Here is a 27,886-nt window from a genome sequence, read left to right as displayed (position 1 = left end):
TATTCTCGTTTCACTAGATTTACAATACCATGAAGAATCAATCCTCCAAATTTCATGGATTTATCTCTTACCGAATTTGAAATGTTCTGTTTTAAAACTTTAAACTTTAGGCGCTCATATCTCAAAAAGTAATGATCGGAAAAAAATGATTTCCTAAGAAAACTTTTTCATTTTGATAGCTTGATGATATACCGTACAAATCGAAAAACTTTGGAAAATATCATCAGTAGAAAGTTTATTTTTAGCCTTTGCACAGCCTTAAGCCCCGGTTGCACAAAAGCCTATCACATTTTAATCGTGATTGAATGTTTTGAAACCAATCAGAGAAGCCTTCACTGATAGGGTTCTTAGTATTTAATCATGGTCAAAACCTAATAGGCTATTGTGAAACCGAGAATAAAACAGTCATTTAATCTTTGTATACTTTTTTCTAATTTATACTAGCAGTCTATTTAATTTTTTCTCGTTCCACATAAATTTCTCATTTATCTTATTTTAATTGACATTTTGTAAATTGGAGTTTTAAAAAATGTTAATTTTTAGTCTTCAAGTATTGTGTTTAATAGTTGGTAGCAATAGTTTTTCAACATATGTAGACAAAATTTTAAAAGATAAAGAAGAAGATGTCAATTACAAGTAGTTCAAAACACTCAGGTGTAACCCAAAACTACAAACAAAACTCATTTTTACAGATCATCAAAAATTTTCGTGTGGTAAATAATTTTTCAATTATATTTCATGGTTTATGGCTTTAATATTATTAATTTAATTATTCCAATATGTATTTTATCCAGTTCTTACATTGCAAAACTGCATAGGATGTTCCAGTACCAGAGTAGCATTCTATCCAGCTTTTACATATAGCGGTATGGTATAGGCCTATGCAAAAACATCCTTCATTCAATGTGCTATCACCCTTTTCAAAATATTTTTTTTTAATTTCTATGAGTACTATAATATATTTGTGGATCAAATAATTCTAATTCAAAGTGATCTCTATTGAATCAGAAAAAATGCAAATAATACCGAACCTCTGTATTCTATGAATAATAAAGCTGGGTTTACAACAAAGTTATTAACAAAATGTTAATAACTTAATCCTTATAGATTCTATTAGATTGAACGGTACTTGTCAAACACATAATGATCATTGTGTATGAAAAGTTATGTTCAATCTAATAGAATCTATGAGGATTAAATTATTAACATTTTGTTAATAACTTTGGTGTAAACGATGTTTAAGACGTAACATTTCACACCTAAAATCGGTTTCTTAGCAACTCTCTAAAACTTAATCAGTTTGGTTTTCTCTGTTAGAATATTTCTTTAAATTAATAATATTAGTTTAAAATTATAGTATTTCCTTCTTTTTAATAATCTAATTGCTCTTTCCAATCAATCAATGTTTTTCAGAACTCAACAACAACTTTTAAACAATCCAAATCCAGAGAAGTAATACAACACATAAATAATTCTGGCTTGAGAGCTAAAAGTACTTGAATTTGTAAAACATGTCTACTTCTGAGCTACCGGTTGTGAGTAAATCTTGAAATTGTCAAATACATAGTGTTTACAATAAAGTTTACCTTTTATGAGCGTTTGGATGAACGATCCATGATAAAAATAATGAAGACGAATATTTAACGGAATCATTTGATATTTTTTTATAATATTCATTTAATAGATATGTCATGTTCATATATTTAATCAAAAACTTGTCAAGTTTATGTTCTCGATTAACATTTTTGATAATTTAAATATTTATACATTTAAATACCGGCTGGAACGATAGCAATGGGTTCTTTGTTCAAAATAATTTGAATTTTTGCAATAGCTTAACATATATTTTTAATGCTTTTTTTAATTTGCTTTATCAGGATTCACCAGACAATCAAGCTGAAGAAAATGAAGAACAGAGTGAGTTTTCTTTATTAATTATTCTTGATTTCATTAAAAAATAGAAAAATCTACATTTATCTTGTCATTCCAATTCTGTTAATTTTACGATTGAATTTAGTATTTGAGTTTTGTATTTTAATTGTTGAGAAGTGCTGTAATAAATCATGATATTTTTCATTATACTCATAAAGCCAGAACCTTATTACAAGCTAAAAATCTTTTTATGTAGTCTGAAATAAATATTGTGAGCTACATGAATAAGTATTGTTATTGCAGGGTTCAAATTAAAAAATATAGTGCAAGTTCCATATTTTTTATACAAAGCGAATTGATATTATGCTACATGTTTTTTTTACGAGAAACATCTGGTCCTGATTCTGCAAGAAAGTATGTTCATTTTTCAAGAAATTGGGGGATTCGAGCTTTGATCTAAAGTAAAATAGCACATCAGAAATGAAAATTTAGAAGGAAAAAGTTTTTGCTCTTAAATTAATGTAAAGAAGAGAATAATCCGTGACTCACCAGAAAAAATAAGGCCTGCAACTGATTCTACAAGTATGAAACCGACAGAAAAGAAAAACAAGCCACCACCAGTCATATTAGTCCCCAGCAATATACAAGAGTATTCGAAAATTAAAGAGGCATTGAAATCGAAAAATCTCAATTTCAGTGCCAACATGATGAACAACAACAAGCTAAAATTGAATGTTGAAACTGAACAAGAATACAGAGATTTAACTAAGATGTTGAATGAAGCTAAATATGAATGGCACACGTACGAAAATGAACAAACTCGTCCAATTCGTGTCATGGCTAAAGAGCTTCATCCATCATGCGATCCAGAGGATATAAAGAACGATCTTCTAAGCAGAGGCTTTCAAATAATCAGTGCTGTCAACAAAATGAAAAAAAGTGAAGAAGGATGGATAAGAACACATTATAAGACTTCCAATGTTCATGTTAACATTCAAGAATGCAGAAGATACAAAAAGAATATTTGAAATTAAACATATTTGCTACATTTGCTACATAGGCTCACCCAGCTAACTACAGAGGCTGAAGAACTTCAGAGAAGAAGAACTGAAAAAGAAAACCTAGTTAAAAGAAGTAGCGAAGTACCACATACAACTAAACAGAGAAACTTCACTTCAAAAAAGTACACTGGAGAAATATCCTATTCCCAAGTAACGAAACCCACTCCAAGCCTACAACAGGAGAGCCAACCAAAGCAACAACAACAACAACAACAACCAGTTGAAGTCAATAAGGTTTTGCAGGAAATTTTGAACAGTTTAAATATTCTTTCTGGACGACTTGACAGCTTGGAAGGAAAGAGTAAGAGTATCGAGAAGAAAACTAGAAAATGAATATTGCGAACCAACAAGATATAAGGATTGCTACCTGGAATGCCAATGGAATAAATAATATCAATAATAATAGAAAACAAGAAATAGAAATATTTCTGAAGACACGAAATATAGATGTTTGCCTCATCTCTGAAACCCATTCAACTGAGCAGACTCACTTCAAAATCAATGGATATAATATTTACGAAACTATTCATCCTCAAAATCAAGCAAGAGGTGGAAGTGCTGTAATAGTGAAGGAGAGTATTAAACACTATGAAGACTTCAGTATTCAAAGTAATGAAATACAGCTAACTGTAGTTGGAATAGAGTCCATCAACCAGAAAATACTTGTTGGAGCTGCATATTTTCCACCACGTTACAATTTAAAGAAAAATGATTATACAAATATTCTTCATCAGCTTGTGGAGATAGATTCATAGTGGGTGGGGATTTTAATGACAAGCATAAGGATTGGGGTTCAAGACTCACGACTACCAAAGGAAAAGAACTCAGAGAGGCTATCCAGGAGCTGGGCTGCGAATTCCATTCAACAGGGACACCTACGTATTGGCCAACAGATTTGAATAAAACTCCAGATCTTCTAGATTTCTTCATAACAAAGAGAATATCCAGTAATTTTATCGACATTGAAGAGAGCTTTGACCTGGATTCTGATCATTCAGCTGTAATTCTCACACTTAGTGAACGAATAATAAAGAAAGAAGACAGACCAATGTTAGTCAACAGAACAACAGACTGGGAAGCTTTTAAAGTGGATTTGGAGAATGAAATCAACTTGAATATTCCACTTAGAACAACTGAGCAGCTAGATGAAGCCGCAGAAAATTTCATGTGGCAAATCCAGAAATCAGCCTGGAAAAACACCAGACAATATACCAGGAAAACAAAATGATGCAATTACCCTCTGGAGATTCGACAACTTGTGTTAGAAAAACGAAGGGCAAGAAGAAGATGGCAACAAACTCGTGATCCTGCTGACAAAAATATCTTGAATAACAAAACACAACAATTGAGAAGAGAGATAAGGAAACTAACTGAGGAATCCATTAATAACTACCTTCAAAATTTAACAGCTGATGCCAGTACAGATTATTCATTATGGAAAGCAACAAAAAGAATTGAGCGGCCAATATTACAATCCCCTCCAATTAGAAAACCAGATGGTACTTGGGCAAGGCATAACAGAGAAAAGGCAGATTTATTTGCTAATCATCTAGAAGAAAACTTCCAGCCAAACAACATTCAATCTGAAATTGATCCTGAAGAAGATATAACAGATGATTTAGATACAGAGATTGATCCAGTTTCTATAAATGAGGTTCAAGAAGAAATAAAATATAATCTGAATACCAAAAAAGCACCTGGGTTTGATCTGAATACAGGTGAAATCTTGAAGAAACTTCCAAGGAAAGGTATTGTCATGCTAACATACTTATTCAATGCATCACTCCGATTACAGCATTTTCCTACAATTTGGAAGGTGGCAGAAGTCATTATGTTGCAAAAGCCTGGAAAATGTCCTCAAGAAGCAAAATCATACCGCCCAATATCTCTTCTACCTGTAATTTCAAAGCTTTTTGAGAAATTGCTAATGAAGAGATTGACTCCCATCATAAGTAGCAGGAATCTGATACCAGCCTATCAATTTGGTTTCAGGCAGAAGCACTCAACCCTGGACCAAGTACATAGAATCACCAATGTAATAGAGAAGTCATTAGAGAAAAAATCGATATGTTCAGCAATCTTCCTTGATGTGGCACAGGCATTTGACAAAGTGTGGCATGAAGGACTGATCATTAAACTTTATAAAATTCTCTCCACTCAACTTGTAAAACTTTTAAAATCATACATCAACAACAGATTATTCAGAGTAAAACAAGGTGACGTCGTCTCCGAATTGAAGGAAATAAGGGCTGGAGTTCCACAGGGTAGTGTTCTTGAACCAGTTCTTTATTTATTCATTAGAACAGTCACAAACACGATATTTGAACAGGCAATTGCCCAAAACTTCTTCAATTCCTTGATTTTGGCACATAAATAGTCCAAAGTGAGGTTAAGTTTAAAATTTCTGTTTTCACCAAAGATTAACACTCAGAGAATACGTATTCGAGATATGACTGATGAATTTTGAATTTCGAAGGGTTGATAAGAGCCGGAAATAACACTAAACAATCCGAAAGTTTCAATAATATTGAAATAAACTTGAAAATTTTGAGCAGAAAAATTAAAACTACTATCACTATATGTGCTGTACACAAGCGATCTTCCTGAATTGGATGCAGTGACAATAGCAACTTTTGCTGATGATACTGCAATACTAGCAGAAGGGGAAACAGTACAAGAAGCAGCCACAAAACTACAGAATGCTAGTAACAGATTCAGTGACTGGACCAAAAAATGGAGAATTCGATTAAATGAGATGAAGTCTATTCATATCAACTTCACAAACAAAATTATCAATGACCCGATTCGAATAAATCTGAATGGGAATGCAGTACCACACAGCAACACAGCAAAATACCTTGGAATGACTCTTGACTCCAAGTTGAAATGGAAAGAGCATATCAAGATGAAAAGGAGCGAGCTAGGACTCAAATACAGTAAAATCTATTGGCAGTTGGGCCGTCAATCACAACTCTCATTGGACAACAAGTTATTGATTTACAAACAAATTCTAAAACCTGTCTGGACGTATGGAATTCTGCTTTGGGGCTGCTCTAGAACTTCTAACATCAGTCAGATTCAAACATTCCAAAACAAAGTACTGCGGAACATGGTGAATGCGCCCTGGTACATAAGGAACAGCGATTTGCACCGAGATATGCACATCCCCTATGTGACCTGTGAGATAAGACGATTGGCGGCCCATCATGAGTCACGTCTTCATCAACACGACAACACCGAAGTCATCCAACTACTAGACAACACTGAACTCACTAGGAGGTTGAAGAGAACAAAACCCTTCGAGTTGGTGTAGTGCTAGTGGAGTGATTAAAGTATATTGAATAAAAGTGTAGTGAAATAATTTAAAAGTAGTGAAATTATAGATTGGAACTGTAGGCTTCACTGGAAGACTTTAGCAATAAAAATTAATTTAGGATAAGAAATAACAGAACAAAATTAATGGTTAGTCCTAGTGACTAGTTTTAATAGAAATAACAAAAAAAAATAATAATGTAATGTGGAGGCACTAACTTATGTACTAGCAGAGACAAATAATCTAGGTATCTTTACTCTATGGTATTAGCAAAAAGTAGGAGTAGCGATGTGTTTATTTTGATGAGGTTTCTCTCATTGTTGGCAACGCTTAGCTACTTTACTCCAGTGTTATGGAGAAATATTAGTCTCTTACGGCCCCTTACAAACAGATAGCACCAACCTGGTAATTCAAACTGCGTTTCGTTGTCGTCACCCGATTGCTATCTATAAAAATATGAACTCATCCTATCAGTTGATTCTGCAATGTTTTCAGATAACATCGCCAAATAAAGTGTCTCAACAGTTGATGTAATAATTTTGACTCTTCCACCATCCATAGCTTGCTCACTCTCACTTTATCCGGTTCCATTAATTTTTTTTCTTGTCAAGTCGAGACACCTTGAACGATTATGTACTCTTGTGAACTGCATCCAAATATTCACTACTGTATAATATATCTTAGAATTAAAACATTATTGAATAATACTGTAGCCTGGATTCAACATTAAAATCATTATTCTAAAATTTAAAGTGAAGCAACTTGAATTCTAGAATCCATACCATAATCATTGGTTTCACTCAAGACAGAATTATTGTTTTTATGTTGGAATATTATCATCCATTCTTAGATTGTCTAGTAAACTGTAATTGTGTAACTGCTTTTCACAGCTCCTCCATCTGCCAGTGATAATGTGGCTGAGCCAGTATTGGAGGAAATGTTGCCAAAAGAAACAGCATCCAATAAGCCAGCATCAAAAGAGCCAGTCATGAAACAAAACGTAAGGAATTGCTATTTGGTTAATGTCGTCAAGAAATGGAAAATTTAAATTCAAAATTGTTTTGAATTGAACATAAAGTAGTATCACTAGCTACTTGAACAGTTTAGACATTCACTTTACATAAAAGATCTTTAGAAAATATGAAAGTATAGTACTTTATACTCAAATTTATATTTACATTTCTCTGTTCCAGAGACTCTGCTTTTAATAAAGGCGACTATTCAATTCAAGTTCATTTATTGTTGTGGAAACTATAAGATTATGGATTGAGTATGGTATAGAACAGATGGAGTAGCTCTGATTTGAATTGAATTTCTGATACTGCTGATACTGAATAGATCAAATATTAATAAATTATTAACCACTATCTAATATCAATTGAATAATCCCTCACTATAGAATTTCAATAATATAGCTAAACGTATACTTGAATTGATTTATATTGAAGTGGTTCACAAATTCGTATTTGATTTATTTATTGGGGGAGATACTACAGATAAATTATTATATGTAATCATTTTTTTTTAATTCTCTGGCTACTTTTGGTACTGGTAATTGTTACTGCCTTGATATGCTATTATGATATGTATTTTGGTATGTTATTATCTTTTTATTTTTTTCGATGTAAAGTCTCCAACAGAAGCAGATCGCAGATCAACTCTGAGCAATTTCCCTCTGAGCGATTCACAAGTGATGGCAGAACTGAAGGCTGCGGATCAGAGTGCTCAGAATACGGTCAAATTGATTCAGGCCCTGAGGAGTGACATTGCTAAATATCAGCAGGTAAACTCCACCACAGTTCTGCCAAAAATATGCCATGAAAACGTTTCTATAGAACTTTAAGATTGAAGAGGTCTTAGGCGAATGTTTTATGTTTTGTCAATTTAATAATAATATAAGCAAATGTTGTAAAAAACTTTTTTTCAAAAACATTATAGCAGAAACCTTGTAGAAGAAGTGTTTTTCCAGAGCAATCTGAACACTTCATTTGATCGAAATTGTTGGTAATGTTAGAGATGTATAATACATTTGAAAAATTCCGTTGATATTATTTATTTCTAACATGGTTGAAGGTATTCTACTATTTTACCAACTTACTATTGACTATCTCAATATGATACAAAGACGCTAAAAAAACATGGAAGAGCAATACTACACAAAATACTTAATCCATTGAACATACTCGAAAATAACCGATATAATAAAATAATTCATAATGCAATTGTTAATGTTATCATGAATTGTGTGAAAGAAATTCTTCTTCTTTAAGTTCTTTCGAGTAAACGATCTTGTGTGTTCAATTGCCTGCTGTATTTGTTATGTATTCAACTTTGGTTGAGTTTTCTTTTGTTTTGTATAATTATTTGAATTTCAATACTCATTAGTGTTGATTCTGTTTTATACCGTTTGAGATTGTGTTATCTACTAGCTTGCCTACCTAATCTGGGGATAACTTTAAAGAATTGTCAGTTGGGGATAAAATTGTAATTTTTTCCCCAAAGAATAGTTTGTTTTGAGAATCATTAAAATTATTGATATGGAAATTTTATATTATCTTATCTAAACTCAAGAAAATCTACTGGTACATTAAGGCTCAACTCAAACTTACGCGGCTCAGAACGAGAAGAGACTCGAGAGCATGTATTTCCAAATGGTGACACTCAGACTAGTCGACTCTAGTCTCCGCAACGTCATCATTTGAAAACATATGCTCTCGAGTCTCTTCTCGATCTGAGTCGCGTAAGTGTACTAAACTAATAATACTACTGCGCGGTCTAATTCTTAATTTCATTTTATTTCTGTATCATTTGTTCATTCTACTCATGAAATATCAAGTAATTCAAGAATACTCATTCAAGCAATTATTGCGTTCTTGATACCGCAGAAATAATTGAACTGAAATTAAATACATGTTATTTGTAATGTTTCAGAAAGACGATATGACAGACGATGACATTAAGACTTTGCAAGGATTACATGATGATTTGATGGCGAAACTGAGCGAATTCGAGGATATTTCGAGAAATGTTCAGAGACTCCTCGGATTGACTGATAAGCCTTCTTCACAGCTTGGGTCTCTGCTGAACGATTATCCAGAACAGGCAGGAGATGACCAACAACCTTCCAAACGTTTCTCAAGAGTAAAAGTTTTTTATTGTTAAAATAATTACTAGTTTGTTTATCTCTTCTCTTCTCTTCTTCTTCTTCTCTCTCTATATCTATAAAAGGCTAAGCCCCGACAGACTGAAATCACACCACAGCCCATACTACTGAGCCTAAAAACTTGGAATTTTGCACAATTATTTATGGTAGTCTGAAAACATCCACTAAGAAAGGATTTTCAGAAATTTGCCCCCCTGAGGGAGCTGGGGCCCCCCCAAAATTTTGAACTTTTTAACCGCTTATTGCACAGCAAAGTCATGAGGAACTTTTTTGTTCAGCTACGAAAAAAAATTAGATCTATGCAGAAAAATTTCGATCAGGAGCACAGGGGGGTTCAGGAGAGGGCATTTTTCGAAAATTTTGATGTAAAATCACACTACAGCTCAAACTAATTGTCCTACAGACTTAAAAATTTGTACAAATATTCTTCAAACATGCTATACGCACACTAAGAACGGATTTTGATATATTTTGTCTCCAAGGTTTTCAAAGGATGAAAAAGGATCCTATTAAGTAAGCTTATGAACATTGTAAGGTGAACGCCATATGGAACTGAGATAATTTATTGATTGACATGAGATATTCTAACATATGGTTCAAATATTGGAAATAACAAAATCATATGATTGAAATATTCAAAAAAGAACATACTAGCTTACCCGGAGAACTTTGTACCGCCATAAAGTTAATGTATCTCATGTCACACTTGGCTTTATTTGGTGAATCATGAAATTTATCTGACAATCAATATTTTCATTTACATCTCAATACCGACTTACTATGTGCTTTAGTCATGCAGCATTTACTATTCAGAAAACATATTCTTCTCAATCAATTGGTAGTAATATCTATCAGTAAAGTGTTGAATTAGAAGAAAAATAGATAGGTTAAATCAGTGTGTCAACGATTAATTAAATGTTTTTATAGTTATTGATTGTCAATACATGGTCCAGGAAATATGCGATGTACGATGAATCACACTGAATTCCATATTCTTCCCATCTCCCATTTCAGGAAGCTGAATTCATAAAAATTGAAAATTATTCTTTCATTCTTCAGTAATTGATAAATGCAATATGAACAACTCTCTTTCGCAGGTGAATTTTTTTTTTCCAACATTTTCCAGTTTCTCAACGATAGGGGAGTGATAATTGTTTGTATAGGTCTTCTAAGGAACTATTATCTACAGCTGGAACCAATCAACTACACTTCAACTCCAAACTATCGTTTTAATACCATAGGATACACAGGATAGGATACCAATTCATCACAGGGTGACGTGTTTATTACAGCTGGTAACTTTAGATGCTAAATCATATTATCACAATATGATCTTGAATCATGATCATCTTTCCGTTCTTCGGTAGCCGCTCGGCCGACAATTTTGAAAATATAGGTCTGTAAAATGGATCAATAAATAATTATTATTAGCCTCCCTTTTAAAATTTCTGTTCATAAACCATCCCCAATATTCACACAAAATATTCCCAATGTTTGATGCCGTTATGTCAAGTAGTTTTCAAGTCTATAGGGAACAAACAAACACATAAATAGACATTTATTTTTATATACTGTATACAGATTTACATTCGGCTTAAACAAAAGCCTCTCTAAATGGAGGTAGAATGATAAGGTGGACAACTTTCAGTTCTGTTGTTTTAACATTTTTGTTTTCAAATCACTTTCAAAAAGCTCATGTAGTACCTACTATTGTGTTTGAGACACTTCTGGCGCTATCATAGTTTCACCACTATTCTGTTCCACATTCATATCTCTTGCAGTCGTTAACTATACCGTATCTATAATAAATTCAAGTCATTTATTGTACACAATACTACAATCATAATATAATTATGATATTGAAGGAAAGACTATTTATGGAGTTTTAGTCTGAAAAATATTTGAATAGATACAAATAGGAATGAACTGAACAAAATATGCAAACCTATAAGTTAATTAAGAACCACTTGTCACATTGGTGGAGTTTGTGGCTCTTATTGGATAAGATCTGGGAGTTTTGACACCCGGTGTCGTAGAAATTTTTTGAATGATAGCATTCATTGAATGTTTACTGTTTAAAACATAATCAACTCATTGCTAGCGCAAATATATGTAGTATTTTGTACATGCTAGTAAGTAGTAAGTTAATACTATTATGACGTTTTTATTGCTTTAATAGGATTAGTAGTTTCAGTCTTTGATTTGAGGAGAATAGTACCCTACCTTTGGGAAAATTGAGAAATGGTTTGAGTAGACTTATTATTCTAAATACAAAATAATACGTTCATGAATTCATGTAGGCCCAATACATTTTATTTCAAATGAGAATTCACTTGAAAATGTTTTTATATTTCCCAGGCAGATAGCATCAGTCAAAACAAGAAAATTCTACATGATCTGCAAGAAAATCTTCCAAGAGTGGTCGTGTGTGGGAGGAGGCATGAGGATGATGTGCCCAAAATAATTGTCTGTGACGGGCAACCAAAGAAAGACGAATTCTCGGTAATTATGTATGATAAAAATTAAAAAATGTCAGTACTATCTCACTATACACTTTCCTATACGTTATTGCTAAAATCCTTCATTGAGAACGTGATCAATCATGTAGACTACACAACTCTGAATAAATCCTAGTACAAGGTAATTTCGAAAGAAAATTTGGATAACTGATTCCCACGACAATAATTCATCTATCAATAATTCTTGAGTAATGTATTTATTCATTTATGTATTCATCTATTTATTTTTTCATTCATTTAATACAACTTGTATAACATTTGGATAACGGTTTTCTACAATATAACCTTTCAACTCATATCACTTTGGGAAATAATTAGTACAACATTATATTCCAATAATATTGATAGGCCTATAACAATAAGAATTATGTAAGAAATCGTTAGCCTACTTATAATTTTAGAATATTTGAAATGTAATATTACAATGACATGATATTATTCATGAACATGAAATCGAAAGTTGAATATAACTCAATTGTCATAAAGCCTAAGTTACATGAAACAACTCAAAATGTGATAAAAACATGAGGCGCCTTTGAAAACTAATAAAAACTCATTTTCCAGATTCCAACGCGAGAAGTCCCAGAAAAAGACGGCTCAAAACCCAAAAAGGATGATTATTTGGTAATTTCCCATTATTGATATTATTTGCACACCCAGACTGTAACTGCATAATTTTGCCAAGGTTTATTCTCCTTTCATTGATACCATTATGCTTATCTAAAATAATTTATTTAAAGAATCACTCTCAATCTTATTGAATCCAAATTTCATTTTGTTTTTCACAATATCATGTTTCAACTCCAGTAATATGGTTACTCAACCAGAACCCCACTTTTTTCTTAATGTAGATTTTCTTTATAATCTATGTTGTAAATATTGTATTTTGGGAATAATGAATGCAGATAAACGGAATTAAATTGGGTCTGAAGGCGAATACATACAGATCATAATAAAATAAAATCAAGTTCTATTAGCCATTATTGTTAATTTAGCCATATTTGTTTTATTCCAAAACAAATATGCAATGTACAATGGAAATATAAATACATGACGGTATTATAGGTAGCCTACTAAAAATTAAATTAATCATAATATTTCCAGTCATACAGTAAAATTGATATTTCAACAACTTTTCTGTTGGATGATTCATCAACTCAATCAAATAATACTATTACTAGAGTTTAATAGAACTTTCCTTCAGATTCTATACTGATTTATAATGATGAACTATACCTTTTTGCAGTCTCAAAATCAAAAATATCTTGAAGGTGGAAGTTCAAGACCAGGACTTGATCCAAAGTTGGCTCAATGTAACCTATGGGACCTTTGTAATTTGTTAAAAGAAGCCTCTTTCAAGTAAGAAATCAACAAAATAAAAATAATGATATGAATTAAAAGTACAAAAATGACCCAAGGTCGCTCTACTGTGTATACTTAAAGTGGCTCTACTTGTAAAGTTTAAATTTGAATTTATTACTGTTTAGTAACTTAATTTTAATAATCGTAGTTCAGCGAACATAGCATTTGAAACCTTTACCATTTTTATCAAATGAATATAGTCTTTCTACTCATTCTTTATAAAGATCTCCAAATTATCAGCATAAGTTCTCTTCCTTATTTCTAGTTGCCCATCAGGACAACCTCAAAGCAGTGGAACAATGGAAGCTTTGCAAGCACAAATTAATGAGCTGCAGCACAAAATGTTACAGATGTCCAAAGAGAATGCCAAACTCCAGAAAAAGCTTCTTGCTACTCAAGTAAGAAGAAATAACTCTTTCTGTAAGAGGTTGATAATCTAGTAGAAGAAAAGATCAAATAATGTCAAAATTCAATTGTATTTATTTTCTTTATCAATACGCAGGTAGAAATCCTTTAGTACCCTTTAAAATCAAATACCAACTTATAATTAAAATGACATTTTTTACTTTTATCAATCGTGCTCTTGTCTCATATCAATGTACAGATAAAAAATCTAAATTTTCTATGTTCACTAGGTTAGCATTTATTCATGTTTCAGACCCGTGGTCCTGTGATTTGTAAGAAAAAACTGTGCCAAAAAATATCAGGAGCTATATCAGAGTCTGATACATGCTCTGTTCCGAATGCCAACGGAGATGTCACTCCAGATAAGCAGCTTGTAAGTTTTAATATTTAATAAAAGCTATTTGAAGTGTTGAATAATAATGTAATGATAATCCTCAATCCATTCAGTTTGATTGCATTATAACAACTCTTACTAGTTAGGAATAGAAGTATTAATGCTATTTTTGTTCAATTTATTATTTTTTAGTAAGGAATGTTATTTATTTGAATTGATTGTGGTGAATTGCATTTGTGTTTTATAGTTAGATGTATGTACCTACTTTGTGGAAATGAATTTGAATATAGATCCAGCCATCCATGTAAATTAATAAAAATGTATACGATTTAAATAATTGTATCTATGTTTGGCAGATATTATTAGATGAATCGAATGAGCATACCGGATGCATACTGAGATATAGACATTCTATATGAGTAGTAAATGGGAATTGTGTAAAGAGGTATCTTTTCTGACAGTGTATATTGCATATTCTATAAGAGAATAAAGGGAGGAATCGGCTTATACATGTAGGGGATAGGAAATTCACGAATAACGCAACATCACGTCTGAACTACTGGACTGGTTTACTTGACATTTTGCGTATATCGATTCTTAATTTACCAAGGATGGTTATAGGCCTATTTTAAACTTTTCAAGATTTAAGTTTTTCAATTTTTTGTTAGATTCTTGCGGAGCACGGGTTACCTGCTAGTCATCAATGCAATATTGAAAATCGTAATCTAGATATGACTGGGCAAGAGGAATAGGCCTAGCCCAAACGGCTCACTGCTCTACTCCCTAATTTTATTTATAAGGTGCGCCAGAGAAACTTACTTATTTGAAAAAAAAATCCCGTACTTTGAATTGGGGGGAAGTTCTCAAGTAAATTAGCCATCATGCTCTGGTCTAGAGAGCAGCGGGCCTTCGCAGTTGAGAGCTTCTTTTCTAATGGTCGATCACCTTCCGCGCTCGATTTGAAATACCTCCACACAGACTCTTTTCTGGTCATAATTCGATTCTGTCGTGGGTTAACTCATTTCAGGAGTGTGGAAGTGTCCCTAAACCCAGAAATGGATTTCAACGAACCATCAGAACTCCAGAAAATATCGAAAGAGTGAGGCAACCAGCTGTGCGTCCTCCAAGGCGTTCGGCTCGCAAACACGCAGCTGTTATGGCAATTTCTGACTCCACTGTTCGACGAATTTTCCATTTCAACTTCATCCCTATAAATTGGCTGTTGTTCAAGAATTGACTGAACGCGATTTTGTTGCCGTCAAAATGCATGTGATATGCTGATTGACAGCCTGCCTGAAGACGCTGTCATTTTTTTAGTGGCAAGGCTCATTTTCGCATGTGATTCGTCAATGCGATTTTTCTATGGGGTTATTTGAAATATCTGGCTTATGTCGATCGACCACGGACTATAGCACACCTCAAGAACAACATTCGCGACACCATCACCAACATACATATTGATATACTGCAACGAAGTTTCAAAAATCGACTTCATCAGTGTATGCACGATGGGGGTCGCCATTGGTCTGATCTCATTTCCAAGACTGCATGGAAAAAAATTGAAATAATGTTTTCTCTTATAAAAAAAAGATTTAAAAAAAATTGAAACAATATCTTGAGTACTTTGGTTTTTATCGACCTTTCAAATAAGTAAGTTTCTCTGGCGCACTTTGTACAAATAGTAAAAGTTCCAAAAGATAAGTGAATTTTCACTTCTAAGAATTATTCGAGTTCAATTTTATGTCCGAAATGAAAAAACAAAAATTTTGAATTTAGAAGGATGAAACAATTGGTTAGAAACTAATAAAGAATGTATTAGTCAATAAATAGGATGACATGTATTGAGAGAGATATAGACTGTTCTCTTCAAATTGAATTGAAATGAATGTTAAAATGAAGAAAATACCGCACTGGTAAACAAACATCATCAGACCTGACAATAAGTGATAATCTAAATTTATAGATTTCTAAAAATATCTCAGGATTCTATCTAAAACTTTCTATTTTAGGAGAAGCAAATCGAGGTGATGGAGTGTGTGGTGGCCAATATCAAGAACGAAGTCACAAATGTGCAAACTCAGCGCAAAAATTTGAAAAGTCAGCAGCAACTGCTGCAGTGCGCTTTCGCTCATCAACCACCTCGCCAGAAAGAAGTGTGTGTAGAAAGATTTTCTCTAAAAATAATCATAATAGATTGTTTCGAATCTAGAAGTAATAATTGATTAAGAATTGAGTAATACTCTTCAATGTTTCTTTTCATTACGAACTAAGTTACTTGTTAATACCGTAATCACTTTTGAACGTAATCACTTACATTACGACACAGCAGTCTGAAATCAGACAAAATCTTCATCACTCAAAAGTGATTAGGAATTTATTGAGAATAAAATTTAAGTAAGGATTCTAGTATTTAGTTTCTGTTTGATGTCTACTAGAAATAAGAGCTTCTGAATTTAGCCTCTGAAACCCTGAAAATCTAGCTTCTGTATGAAAACCATTACCTGAATAATTATACTAAACATTAGAACATTACGTTGAACTTGAAATAAATCTGAAATTAATTTTTGCTTCAAATAGTTGGCTCTCCAACACCAGAAAGTGGGCTTCGAAACAAATCCTTGTACCCAGCAGTTAGAAAACCAGTTGAGAGATCTGAACGAACAATACTGCCGATTGGATTGTGAGTTAAAGGAGAAGGTTAAAGAAACCTCTCATCTGAGGACTGAGCTGCAGGCGAGGGACAAGATTATCGAGCAAATAAATGAGCGATGCTATCTGGCTGAGGCCAGAGTTGAGGATCTTGTTGACCGGTTGAACATGGTTGATGCCGACCGAAGACAGGTAGAATTTGCAGTAAAAAAACTAATTATATAATAATATTTATTCGACCAATCAACATACATTGTACAAAATATAAAAAAACACTCCTAACTGGTGTAGCAAACACCTTCGCATGCACAATACATTGTATATCAAGTCTAAATGTACATCAAAGTCTAAATGTATATCAAAGACTAAATGTATATCAAAGTCTGAATGTATATCAAAGTCTGAATGTATATCAAAGTCTAAATGTATGTCAAAGTCTAATTGTATATCAAACTCCTTAAATAGTTTCATTGACACAAAAATCAAGGTGTAGGTTGAGTTAAAACCAGCTACAACTGACTTGAAACTTGAGTTTCGTATCAGACCAGCAAAGCTATTTTTACTCAGGCTACTCAAGAGTTTCGTTTGGACAAGTTATAGCTTGTCGGTCCCACATGACTTAAAACAGCCGTTGAGTAATAACAGAAGCCCTGAAATTGAATTCTCTGATACTAAAGAAAATCACATTTCAATTTTCAGTGAATTTTACTCGAAATCCAAATAATACAATCTACTCGTATTTTGTAGCATGACCAACGCAACATTTCTACTGTATCATTAATTTATTTTATATCCTTATATGTTTCGTGATTTCTTTAATCGGTTTAAGGAAATGGCTGACCAAGCAAAGTATTTAGACATGAAGCATCAGTCGGAAATGGCCATACAGAATTGGAAGGAGGTTCAGCAGGAATTGGAAGCGCTACAAATATTTGTTGAAGATCGAGACACTGAGATTGAAAGCTACAGGAATAAGGTGATTAAAATGCATATTACCTATTTTTATACCAGTAATCCATTATAATGATAATAGGAAGTTAAATGATAATAGGATATTGAAGGTCAATAACTCAAGCTGTATTTATATGAAATGCGAGGCTACCGTTCGAAATATTGAGATGAAAATCTCTACAAATAAGGTGTTTCAAAATTGAATACTGCTCCAGCATTTCCCTATGCGAGGATTTGAGGAAAATTTATGATAATACAATAATTTTGATAGTGGTTATGTTGTAGGTCACCGTTTAAGATTAGTAACTATAGTTAATGGAGTTTTGAAATTGAGTCTTCTCATTAGAATAGGCTGACTTGTTTGATGTGATTTACTGTGAATCAATAATTTTCTCCGTGGTTTTGTTGAAGTTCAATTCTACAATTACTGTTAAATTTTAAAAATTTTCATTTAAGAAATTGTATGTCGTTTATTGAAGGATCACATCCTATCACAATAATTCTTTTTCAAGGTTCCATATTTCAGACGATTATCCTTGAGTAATAAATATATATTATAGTATAATTTGTTATTCTATTTTAATTTATATCCATTTTGTACATCTATTATGTCGAAAGTAATATATTATCTATGAATTTCATTTCAAACTGTTAATGAAATAGCCTACTCAGAAGCTGTTATTTGTTATCAAGATTTGTTATTAATCCAAGGTTCTATTGAATTAAATTTGGATTATCGACTAAAAGTTCAAGTTGAAGTGCATTTTATTTTCTAGCATTTTCAAGATTTTAACTTGTCAGATTTTTTGAAATAATCTTGAAGTTTACACAGACTTGCATTTCCTCTTAATTTACATTTTATAGTAGTAATTTTTTCAATTTATAGTACCTTAAAGCCCAACAAGATATGGAGGAACAGAAGAGATACGTGGAAAAACTCAATATACAAAGCCGTGAAATCAAGGAGCAATTGTTAACAGAACTCCAGCAGTATAAGGTAGATTCCTTTACAATATTGATTCAATTTTTTTTGCTTCAAGAGGAAATACGATCTTAATTAACCATTTTATTAAATATAGACACTCAAAAAATACCGATTTCAAGGTGGAGACTTGCAAGTTACAATTTATAACATCAAAGATGGAAATAAATGATATTATTGCTCTATTGTTAAAATTTAGCATTCCAAGTTATTGTTAAAATTTCAATAATTAGAATTAGCCTACATATTACATCACAATGTTATTACGACATTAAGACTGTTTCCAGCACGGAGAAGAAAACGGTTTGCAGTATTATATGATTTGTCCAGTAAAATGAACAATGAACATTTTCAAAATTAATGAGTTAAAATTGCGTTTCTTCCCCTCATTCTTAGAACCTTTAAAATGAATTTTTCCTCATTTTTGTCAATCTCATGTAGCCTATTTGAATAAAGTTTGTAAAATTTGAATTTTATCATTTCACTAGAGTCAAATTCAGGAAAAAATTGCTGAACTGCTACCGTTGCCTGAGAAATTGAGGAATGCTGAACTGAAAATGACCTTATACCAGGAGAACATTGAAGAATTGACCAGGGAATTGAATGAAGCCCGTGACATAGTGAGTACTAATTCATTTAGGCCAGTTGGACTTGAAAGGCTACTAATACTTAGGTTTTTGGACGGTGCTGTTCAAGAGAGTTTAATTGTATGCAGGTAAATTTATAGTCGTGTACAAATATGAGTGTAAGAAGTAAATAACATTGGATTTTGAAAATCAAATAATTTCTAAAATTATACCGTATAATATGATGTCACGTCATGATACTTTGCGTAGCCAATGCTCATTTATATATTTGTCAATCATATTACTGTTTAGAATCTTCGTATTCTTACGGTATACTTTTACTATAGCAGGCAAGATTGATCAAATCATGATGCATTGTTCAATTGGACTTTATTGAACTTACCGTATAATAATTGAAATTATTATTGACATGATGTTCTATAAATTTCAATATTCTCAAATAGTTGAGGTGCACCTTTTCGAGGCCAAATTTCTATTTTTTGCTTATGCAGATCACTCATAATGAGTTAGAATTGAAACTAATGATTGTTTGAGCAATAAATTAATTCGAACCATCAAACTAGAGTTGGGTGTTTTCAATATTGAAATAAGCATAAATTATTGACATCATCCACTCTCTATAGTTTGCATTAAGCTTACAAAAACATTTTCTTTTAATTTCAGATTGCTTACCAAAACAATTCATCAAATATAACTAAAGAGGAAAGAGATGCGCTCTTGGAGGAGTTAACGAAGAAGGAAGCGAAACTTCAGGAACTTCAAAATGAAAATCTAGAATACAAGTGAGTTGGACTGTAGAATTTGATCTCAACTATTTGTGCATTTCTTTATCTGATTATTGAACGACCTTTAGCGAGTTCTCTCTTTTGACTTACCTAAGGCCAAAGTCGTTGTCCGTCAGTTTGTATGTTCTACGATAACTTTAGAAAGAATTGATTGAAATTGCTTCAAGAGCTTGAGCAAATGAGAAGAAGAGCTTGAAATTTTAAAAAACTATTTTTTAAAACGTATTCTTTGAACCTTTTTACAGGTCAAGTTCGTTGGACCACAAAATTGACTCACTTTTTCATTTCAGTAATGTATGATTGGAATACGGTAAAATAGCACCTCCTTGTGTTAATAAATAAGAATTGAAAAAACATGTGTGTATTGTTCAAATCGCAGTTCAAAATGGAGCTCAATAAATCGTCATCTTGAAAAAATATTTTATTATTTCAGAGCGGTTCTCCTGAGATTTGAGGAGTTGACTCAACAAAATGAGTGGCTGTACGAGGAGAAAGTGCATGAAGTGACGCAGCTTTCTGCTCAGCTGACAACTTTGAGGGAGGAGTCAGCTAGGATCTGCGCTAATCTGAAGGAGAGCAATGAAAATAGCAAGCAACGATTTTTGGAACGCATTTCAGCTCTGGAGAAAGAACTGGCTTCCACTAGAGCTGTGGCAAGTGCAGCTTCAAAAGAAAGAGATGCAGTAAGTGGTCTACTATTTTTCATTAAATAATGCCAAATCACGATTAAATTTACATTAAACAAATTACTTGACTAGTTTTAATTTAAATGCCATTAATTTGTCAAAAGAGAAAAAACAATACCCATTATTATATCACTTATGCAAGTAGAGCCTTTTTATATAAATTTATGTACAGTATTACTACATACTTACAAAATTATGCATTACGTATAGTTTAGTACCTATCTATTATATTTTAAATATAATTACTGATTGAATGGCAAATAAATCTTATTGATCTATTACACTAATGGATAGTGAAGTCCACGTTATAATGGCAGTGGAGAAAAAGATTGGAGAACAGCGTTACCGATTCTCTGCCTTATATAGACGATATCTAATACCGGTATATCTCATGTAATATTGACTGTTCATTCTTGTTTGAAATAATCAATTATTGCATTTTATTCGTCAATATTCATTATAAGTAGATTATGAGTAGTGCAAAATATTATTCACGCTAATATTGTGTCCTATACAGAGTGTTTCAGAAGTAGTGTCGAACATTTTAGAATATAGTTCCTGGATGATAGGAAACTACAAATGACGTATTTGACGTGTCCAAAACTCAGTGGTTATCCTTATAGCTGCCATTTTGTTTTTTTTTCACCTAGAAATTTTCATCTCGAGAATGAAATGTTGTATTGATCTGAAATTTGGCATGAATATTTTTATGCTATAAAGTCTCAACTTTAAAAAATAAAATAAAAACTCTTTGATGTGAATTTTTAAAATGGCGGCCATTTTTAATTTTTGATTGCAAATTTCACGAAAATTGTTCACTTTACAGAAAATTTACAAGAGACAAAAAGTTAGCAAATTTTATAAAAATTTCAAGGATACTTCATTTATTAAGATTAGTCAGAGAATAACAGAGAAATCAATTATTTTCGTACAGCATGCATGATCTTGAACAGAAAAGATCATATGAAAAACATTGTAAAATCAGCTGGATGGCCATATGGAGCCATACCGAGTTTCAAAGCTTCATCTTAAATACAATTGGAATTAAAAATGTAATATTGATGTTTAAATTGTGAAAAGTGGTCATGCATGCAATACGATATTTAAAAATTTCTCTGTTATTCTTTGACCAAACTTAATAAATGAGGTATCCTTGAAATCTTGATAAAATTTGCTAACGTTTTTGTCTCTTGTAAATTTTCTGTAAAGTGAACAATTTTCGTGAAATTTGCAATCAAAAATTGAAAATGGCCGCCATTTTGAAAATACACATCGAAGAGTTTTTATTTTATTTTTTAAAGTTGAGTCTTTATAGCATAAATATTCATGCCAAATTTCAGATCAATACATCATTTTGTTCTTGAGATAAAAACTCTTGAGTGAAAAAAAAAACAAAATGGCAGCTATAGGGATAACCGCTGAGTTTTGGACACTTAAAATACGACATTTGTAATCATCCAGGAACAATACCCTAAAATGTTCGACACTACTTCTGAAACACTCTTTAGCCTATACTATAACTGTTTCTATCTCATATTATAATGAAAAATGTAACTACATATGAATAGTAAAAATTATTAGTATACAATCATTATTTACAATATTTTTGCTTTATTTACTAAACATTGCTCTTCTTCTTTTCATAATTTTGTAAGAAGAGAATCAATTAATCGGGAATTTCATTGTTACAGCTCCAGAACCAAATGGAGTTTGAAATGAATAAGCTGAATGAAAATTTCAGTCAAGCTCAATACACTATAAGAACATTGAAGGATCAGATCAATCTATTGAAAGAATCCACCTAAAAACAATAATACCTGACCACCTGAATCCACAATATTTTAAAACTTTCGTACCGTACGGTATTGTTATTTACTGATGTTGTATTACATTTCTCCTTAACGTCCATCAAGAATAGGCATCTATTTTAAAAGAAATAAATTAAAATTGTAAATCGACAATTATTAATCTCTTTTGGTGAATAGCTTTATCTACGGTACCTAGATTTTTTTGAAAGGACACTTGACTCTGGCATTATCGCCGAAAATATATAGTTGTGTTAGATATAAAATATAATATAAGAGTATTAGTAATTATCTGCAACTAAGCATTAAAGTAACCCTATCAAATTTTTTTATTAAAAACTATTGTACCCTCCAGATTATTTTATATAAAACCTTATTAATAGGTGTACTTGTTGGTTTTGCCAAAGTCTTAAATTTATAATTTTTTATAGTTACTATAATGTAATAGATCTATAGGTAATTATCATGAATATAGTCGACTGATGCAACCATAGTTACAATCTTTGGTGTGGTGACAATATTGTAGTGAATTTTTTGACAGTAGTGAGTAAGGTTTGATTCGCTGGTTTGATCCTACTTTGATTGTGAATTAGTTAAGCGGAATACTTTAATGCATCCTTGCAATGAATTAATTGAGGTAATTCAATGTTTAAATATGTTTGTTCAAGTACGGTCTCAAAGCCAAAAATATGAAATTACCTTATTACCGTATTACCGCTACGTTGCCGTTGACCATTTGTCGCTGGATAGGCTGTGTCAATGTTCCTTGAGCCTTATTTTTGATCAGTGGACGGCCTCAGTCCCCTCATCATGTATGAATTCTTCCACAGAGTATAGTGGCTTGGATGCCAGCCTCCATCTCATCATTCTCTTGAAGTCAGAAGACCCAGCCTTCTTATCTCCTCAGGCAGAAGATTGAAGAGCTTCAGCGCCAACATTGGAAATGATCCCTGAGTCCTTGAAAGTCTACATCTTGGGATGTCAAGGCTCCTTGCTGATCTGGTGTGGTGATGATGAGTGGGACATCTTTGCTCGTACCTTCCAATGTTTTCCTTCACATGTACAAGGGAGTCAAATACATACTGACTGTAGACTGTCAATATGTCAAGAGCCGAGTGGTCTGCAGTGCTCAATTCTTCCCACAGAGGACAAAATCCTAACTGCCTTCTTTTGCAGCAGCAATGTTCTTCTAGTCCCTGCCGCATGACCCCACAGTGGAATTCCATGACTATGGAATAGGGAATGATAGGCGGTAACCAAATAGTCTGATGGGACAGATGTCTTCAATTTTCTCAGAAGGTAAGTGACTCTGGAAAGCTTGTGACACAACTGTGATATATGCTCGTTCCATGTCAGCTTGGTATCTATCCAGAATCCAAGTAATTTAACTGAGCATGTACTTACAGGACTAGTATTTTTCAATGTACATATTAGGCTTTGTGTCTTGTCTTCGTTCAATTGAAGCCTATATATTTTCTCTGAACCAGCCTTTAGCTACAGCAAGGAGTCTCTCACCCTCCACCTGAACCTGTTCTATGTTTTTTTATTATTTATAAGTTATTTATCAAGCATTGGGAAACCAGGATTCAGGCTGGGACACCAGCAAGTAGTGTCCAAGCGAGTCACGGGACATTACTTCTCATTGATTACACTAGGGACACCTGATTTTGATTATCGGACACCAGGTTATTCCAGTGCCTGACTGGAGTCCCACTCGTGGTCAAGTGAACATTAGCCTGCTGTCCACACTTCGACACGTCATCAAATACTCGTAAAAAGTCATCCTATTCTATTATCATATCTCAAACTCGGACACACCGATGGGACACCATTGGTGTACGTTTTACTGGTGTCCAACTCGATTTATATTCACCCACTACTATCTCTTTTTTCTAAGGGTGATGCCCACATGAGCTCTAGAGGCTTGTGCGTGGGTAATGAGGCGGATTACAATTAGAGATGAATGGACCTTCAGTTTTAGGTGAGTTGTTATGAACCACCGGGAAGCGATTTCACAACTCATGAATCATATTCAGAGGAGTTGGCTCAAGTGGTCAGGCTGGTCGTCACCCTTCCAACGGGAGTACCAGGCGCATGATTCTCAACTTGAATAAGCGCGATAGATTATCAGCGCGGCCAACCCGCTCCCAAAAACTAATTATTGATATACCTCTCTGGTATCCTAATGTTATACTCATAATAATTTCATGAAGTATTATTGCACAAAATTAATTAAATAAATACGGACTAGAATCTTTTATGCTATAAATATAAATAAATAACTACATGATATTATATCACAAAAGTAGAAGGAATTTCTTTCTCTGTGAATATAAATATATCAATAATAATAGAAAATCGATACTATCGAACAAACAATATCGATAATCGCGTATTTTGATGCTCGATAGTATTTATATCGATATCGATTCAGCGGATGAGTGAGGTTATGTTTGTGAAAACACGAAACAAATAACTATTCAACTGTCTAAATGAATAAATCTATTGCTTTTATCAAACCTCAAATTCAATTTGGAGTTCAGCCAATAATATTTACTACAGGAAAGCTAAAAGGGTATGTAACACCTTTATTGAGAAATTTAAATATCAATGCATAAATTAATATTAACTATGCAAACTCTTTTGTATAGAATAATGTTGAATTAATGTTAAATATTTGTATGCGGACTGGCTCGACAGTTGATCATTTAATATAAACAGAGATATTTGTTTATCATCAAATTCCATTAAATGTAAGGTAAAATGATTGATCAATAATTCAATCCAATTGCAACAAAACCGGGATGTCAGAAAGCCGAGAAGGCCCCCCTGAAAATACTAATAAGCCCAGGGTGGGTCCACTCTGGTCACACTTATTTCTGTGATTTCAATTAGGAAAGACTCCCAGATTGAAGCCTGCTCTATTCAATCCTGGACCCCTCAGATAGTCTGACTATGTTACTGGTTATACTGTATAGTTACTGTAGTCTGACCCATCCAAAATCCCCTTTTGTCGCTCCTTATGCAATCAATTTTATTGAAATTAGTAAGAAATGCTTGTGATTTTCACCTAAGGTTAATTATAAAATATTATAGTGAGAAAACTTATGTATTATGTTTATACATTGTAATTATTTTCATTCATTTCAGGGCATTTGAGCTCTCTAATTGTAAAGGTATTATAATTAGATATATGTGCATTAGGCCTACAGTACCAGCAGTAAGAGGACTGATATTATTTACATACATGAAATCTTTTTTCTTTCAGAGCATTACTTCAACTACATAATGTCATCAGACATTCCTCCACGAAAACTAACAGTTTACAAACTGCTGCCAATCAGCTGAAAAACTCGAACAGTCGAGTTCTGGTTCTGACTGGGGCAGGACTCAGTACAGCCAGCGGAATACCAGATTTTCGTTCCCCAGGCTCAGGTCTCTACAGCAACCTAGAAAAGTACAACTTACCCTATCCGGAGGCCATATTCGATCTGTCCTACTTCCATGAGAACCCCAAACCTTTCCTCACACTCGCCCAAGAACTGTATCCCGGTGCAAAATATGTGCCCAATATCGGACACTATTTTGTTAAATTGTTGGAGAATAAAAAGAAACTTCTTCGTGTTTTCACTCAGAATATAGATGGATTGGAAAGGTTGGCCGGAGTAAGTGACGAGTATCTAGTTGAAGCACATGGCTCATTTGTGACTGCCTCTTGTACAAAATGCAAACGACAGGTAGATGGACAGTTAGTCAAACAACAAATCATGAACAACGAGATACCCGAGTGTGTGTCTTGTAGAAATCTAGTCAAACCCGATATTGTGTTCTTCGGAGAACAGTTGCCGGAACGCTACATGGAACTGAGTATGAACGACCCGTTCCTAGCCGATTTTCTTATTGTGATTGGAACTTCCCTCCAAGTTTATCCCTTTGCAGGGTTGGCTGATATGGTGCCGTCAAATGTTACACGATTGCTGATCAATCGTGAAACGGTCGGATCGTTTGGCATGCGTGATAATGATTTAGTTCTGAACGGGGATATAACAGGTAACATTGAATTGTTTGCTAAGGAGCTTGGTTGGTGGGAGGACTTACTTACTATTGAAAAGAATTCTGCTTTATGAAAACGAAGTGCAATTATAAAAATAGACATGAGTGAACCAGTAGATTGAAATGCTAATTTGATTATAGTAAAATGATATTTTTCAATCGAAAGATAATAAAATAAATTTAGATGTGTATCAACATTTCCTTTCTCTTCTTGCTGGTCCCAGTATTATTAATTTGAAGTGAAATAATGTTAAACCGTGAGGCAAAGATATAATTTATGTAGTCTGTAACTTATAAGAGTGTAATAGCCCTAACTCACTTAATTAAATAAGTTGGTATTCAGATGAAATTAAAAAACAAACCGTCCTAGTCTGTCTACCCCTATATAAAAATATTGCATAACTAGCCTTAATTGATGGTCAACATGATTTAAAAAAAGCAAGTAAAATTGTTTAAAAAATAGGTTCAAATGCTTTGATGAATTATGCATTTTAAGTAAAGAAATTTATCCAGCTGACAGTTGAATCTTGATCCAGTATTACATTAAATCTATATATATATATATATATATATATATGAAAGCGAAATGGCACTCACTCACTGACTGACTGACTGGCTGACTCACTCGCAGAACTAAAAATCTACCGGACCAAAAACGTTCAAATTTGGTAGGTATGTTCAGTTGGCCCTTAGAGGCACACTATGAAATCTTTTGGCAATATTCTAACTCTAAGGGTGGTTTTTAAGGGTTTAAAGTTTGTCTTTTAGCATGTATATTCTTCTTATTCTCATAATTATAATTGAAAAATGTCCATACCATATGTTAATATAGAACTATTATCTAGAGAGAGTACCTCTTCGAAACAGTTGTTAACTGGTATAGTGCGGTCCACGTTATAATGGCAGTGGATAAAGATAGAAGAATAGCGATACCGATTCTCTGCATTAATTGATTATATTTCTACACTGTCAAAAACATAATTGACATCGTTGTGGACCTATAAAAGGATAGTACCACCGGCTTTGTCGAATGATAAACTAGGATAGCAAAACCAAAGTTGATCAAATACTGTCATTATAACGTGGACCGCACTATAACTAAATGAATAATTTTGTCAGGTTGGCATTAAGTTGAGTTGACTTTGTTAGGTTGGCACCAAGTTGAAGATTGAAATGCATTTATCGCGGAAAAATTGATTGGGCACTGCTACTTCAATCAGAGCCATTCCTGGGAATATTATATTACTGGCCGTTAGGCTCGCTTCACTCGTCATATCCGTTTAGCCAGCCGTTTAGTCTGGACTCCCGACCGGATCGTCCTAACATATTATGATAAAAAAGCTCAAATGAAAAATCCAG

At 33.1% G+C, this 27,886-nt stretch overlaps 2 protein-coding genes across 4 annotated transcripts in view; both read left to right on the top strand.

Annotated features, from left to right (window-relative positions):
• The first annotated feature begins 504 nt into the window (after window positions 1-504).
• Window positions 505-26,716, top strand: LOC111054255 (uncharacterized protein PFB0145c). 3 transcript variants are annotated; one of them, XM_039426049.1, is made up of 19 exons: window positions 505-713; window positions 1,414-1,535; window positions 1,878-1,917; window positions 7,137-7,246; window positions 7,877-8,029; window positions 9,178-9,387; window positions 11,768-11,911; window positions 12,493-12,552; window positions 13,175-13,287; window positions 13,556-13,688; window positions 13,949-14,068; window positions 16,039-16,182; window positions 16,607-16,870; window positions 17,508-17,654; window positions 18,516-18,626; window positions 19,100-19,231; window positions 19,862-19,980; window positions 20,417-20,666; window positions 25,743-26,716. In XM_039426049.1, exons 2-19 carry the CDS (start codon window positions 1,512-1,514, stop codon window positions 25,761-25,763), a joined length of 2,295 nt encoding a protein of 764 aa, XP_039281983.1. In that variant the 5' UTR covers window positions 505-713; window positions 1,414-1,511; the 3' UTR covers window positions 25,764-26,716. The 3 variants fall into 3 exon arrangements, with proteins under 3 accessions (XP_039281983.1, XP_039281984.1, XP_039281982.1); XM_039426048.1 differs by lacking the exon at window positions 25,743-26,716 and adding an exon at window positions 22,361-22,857 and having other exon boundaries at window positions 515-713; XM_039426050.1 differs by lacking the exons at window positions 13,175-13,287; window positions 13,556-13,688; window positions 25,743-26,716 and adding an exon at window positions 22,361-22,857 and having other exon boundaries at window positions 514-713.
• The window catches only part of LOC111048758, a 26,168-nt gene continuing 24,044 nt past the window's right edge, over window positions 25,763-27,886 (top strand). Inside the window, exons 1-2 of the mRNA XM_039427046.1 lie at window positions 25,763-25,817; window positions 25,862-26,524. Coding sequence (XP_039282980.1) covers window positions 25,763-25,817; window positions 25,862-26,524 — 718 coding nt within the window. The remainder of the gene's footprint in view (window positions 25,818-25,861; window positions 26,525-27,886) is intronic.

The sequence above is a fragment of the Nilaparvata lugens genome, chromosome 4 (assembly GCF_014356525.2).
Source record: "Nilaparvata lugens isolate BPH chromosome 4, ASM1435652v1, whole genome shotgun sequence".
NCBI lineage: Eukaryota > Metazoa > Arthropoda > Insecta > Hemiptera > Delphacidae > Nilaparvata > Nilaparvata lugens.
The sequence above is the reverse complement of the archived record's forward strand: the minus strand, read 5'-3'. Positions and strand labels throughout refer to the sequence as shown.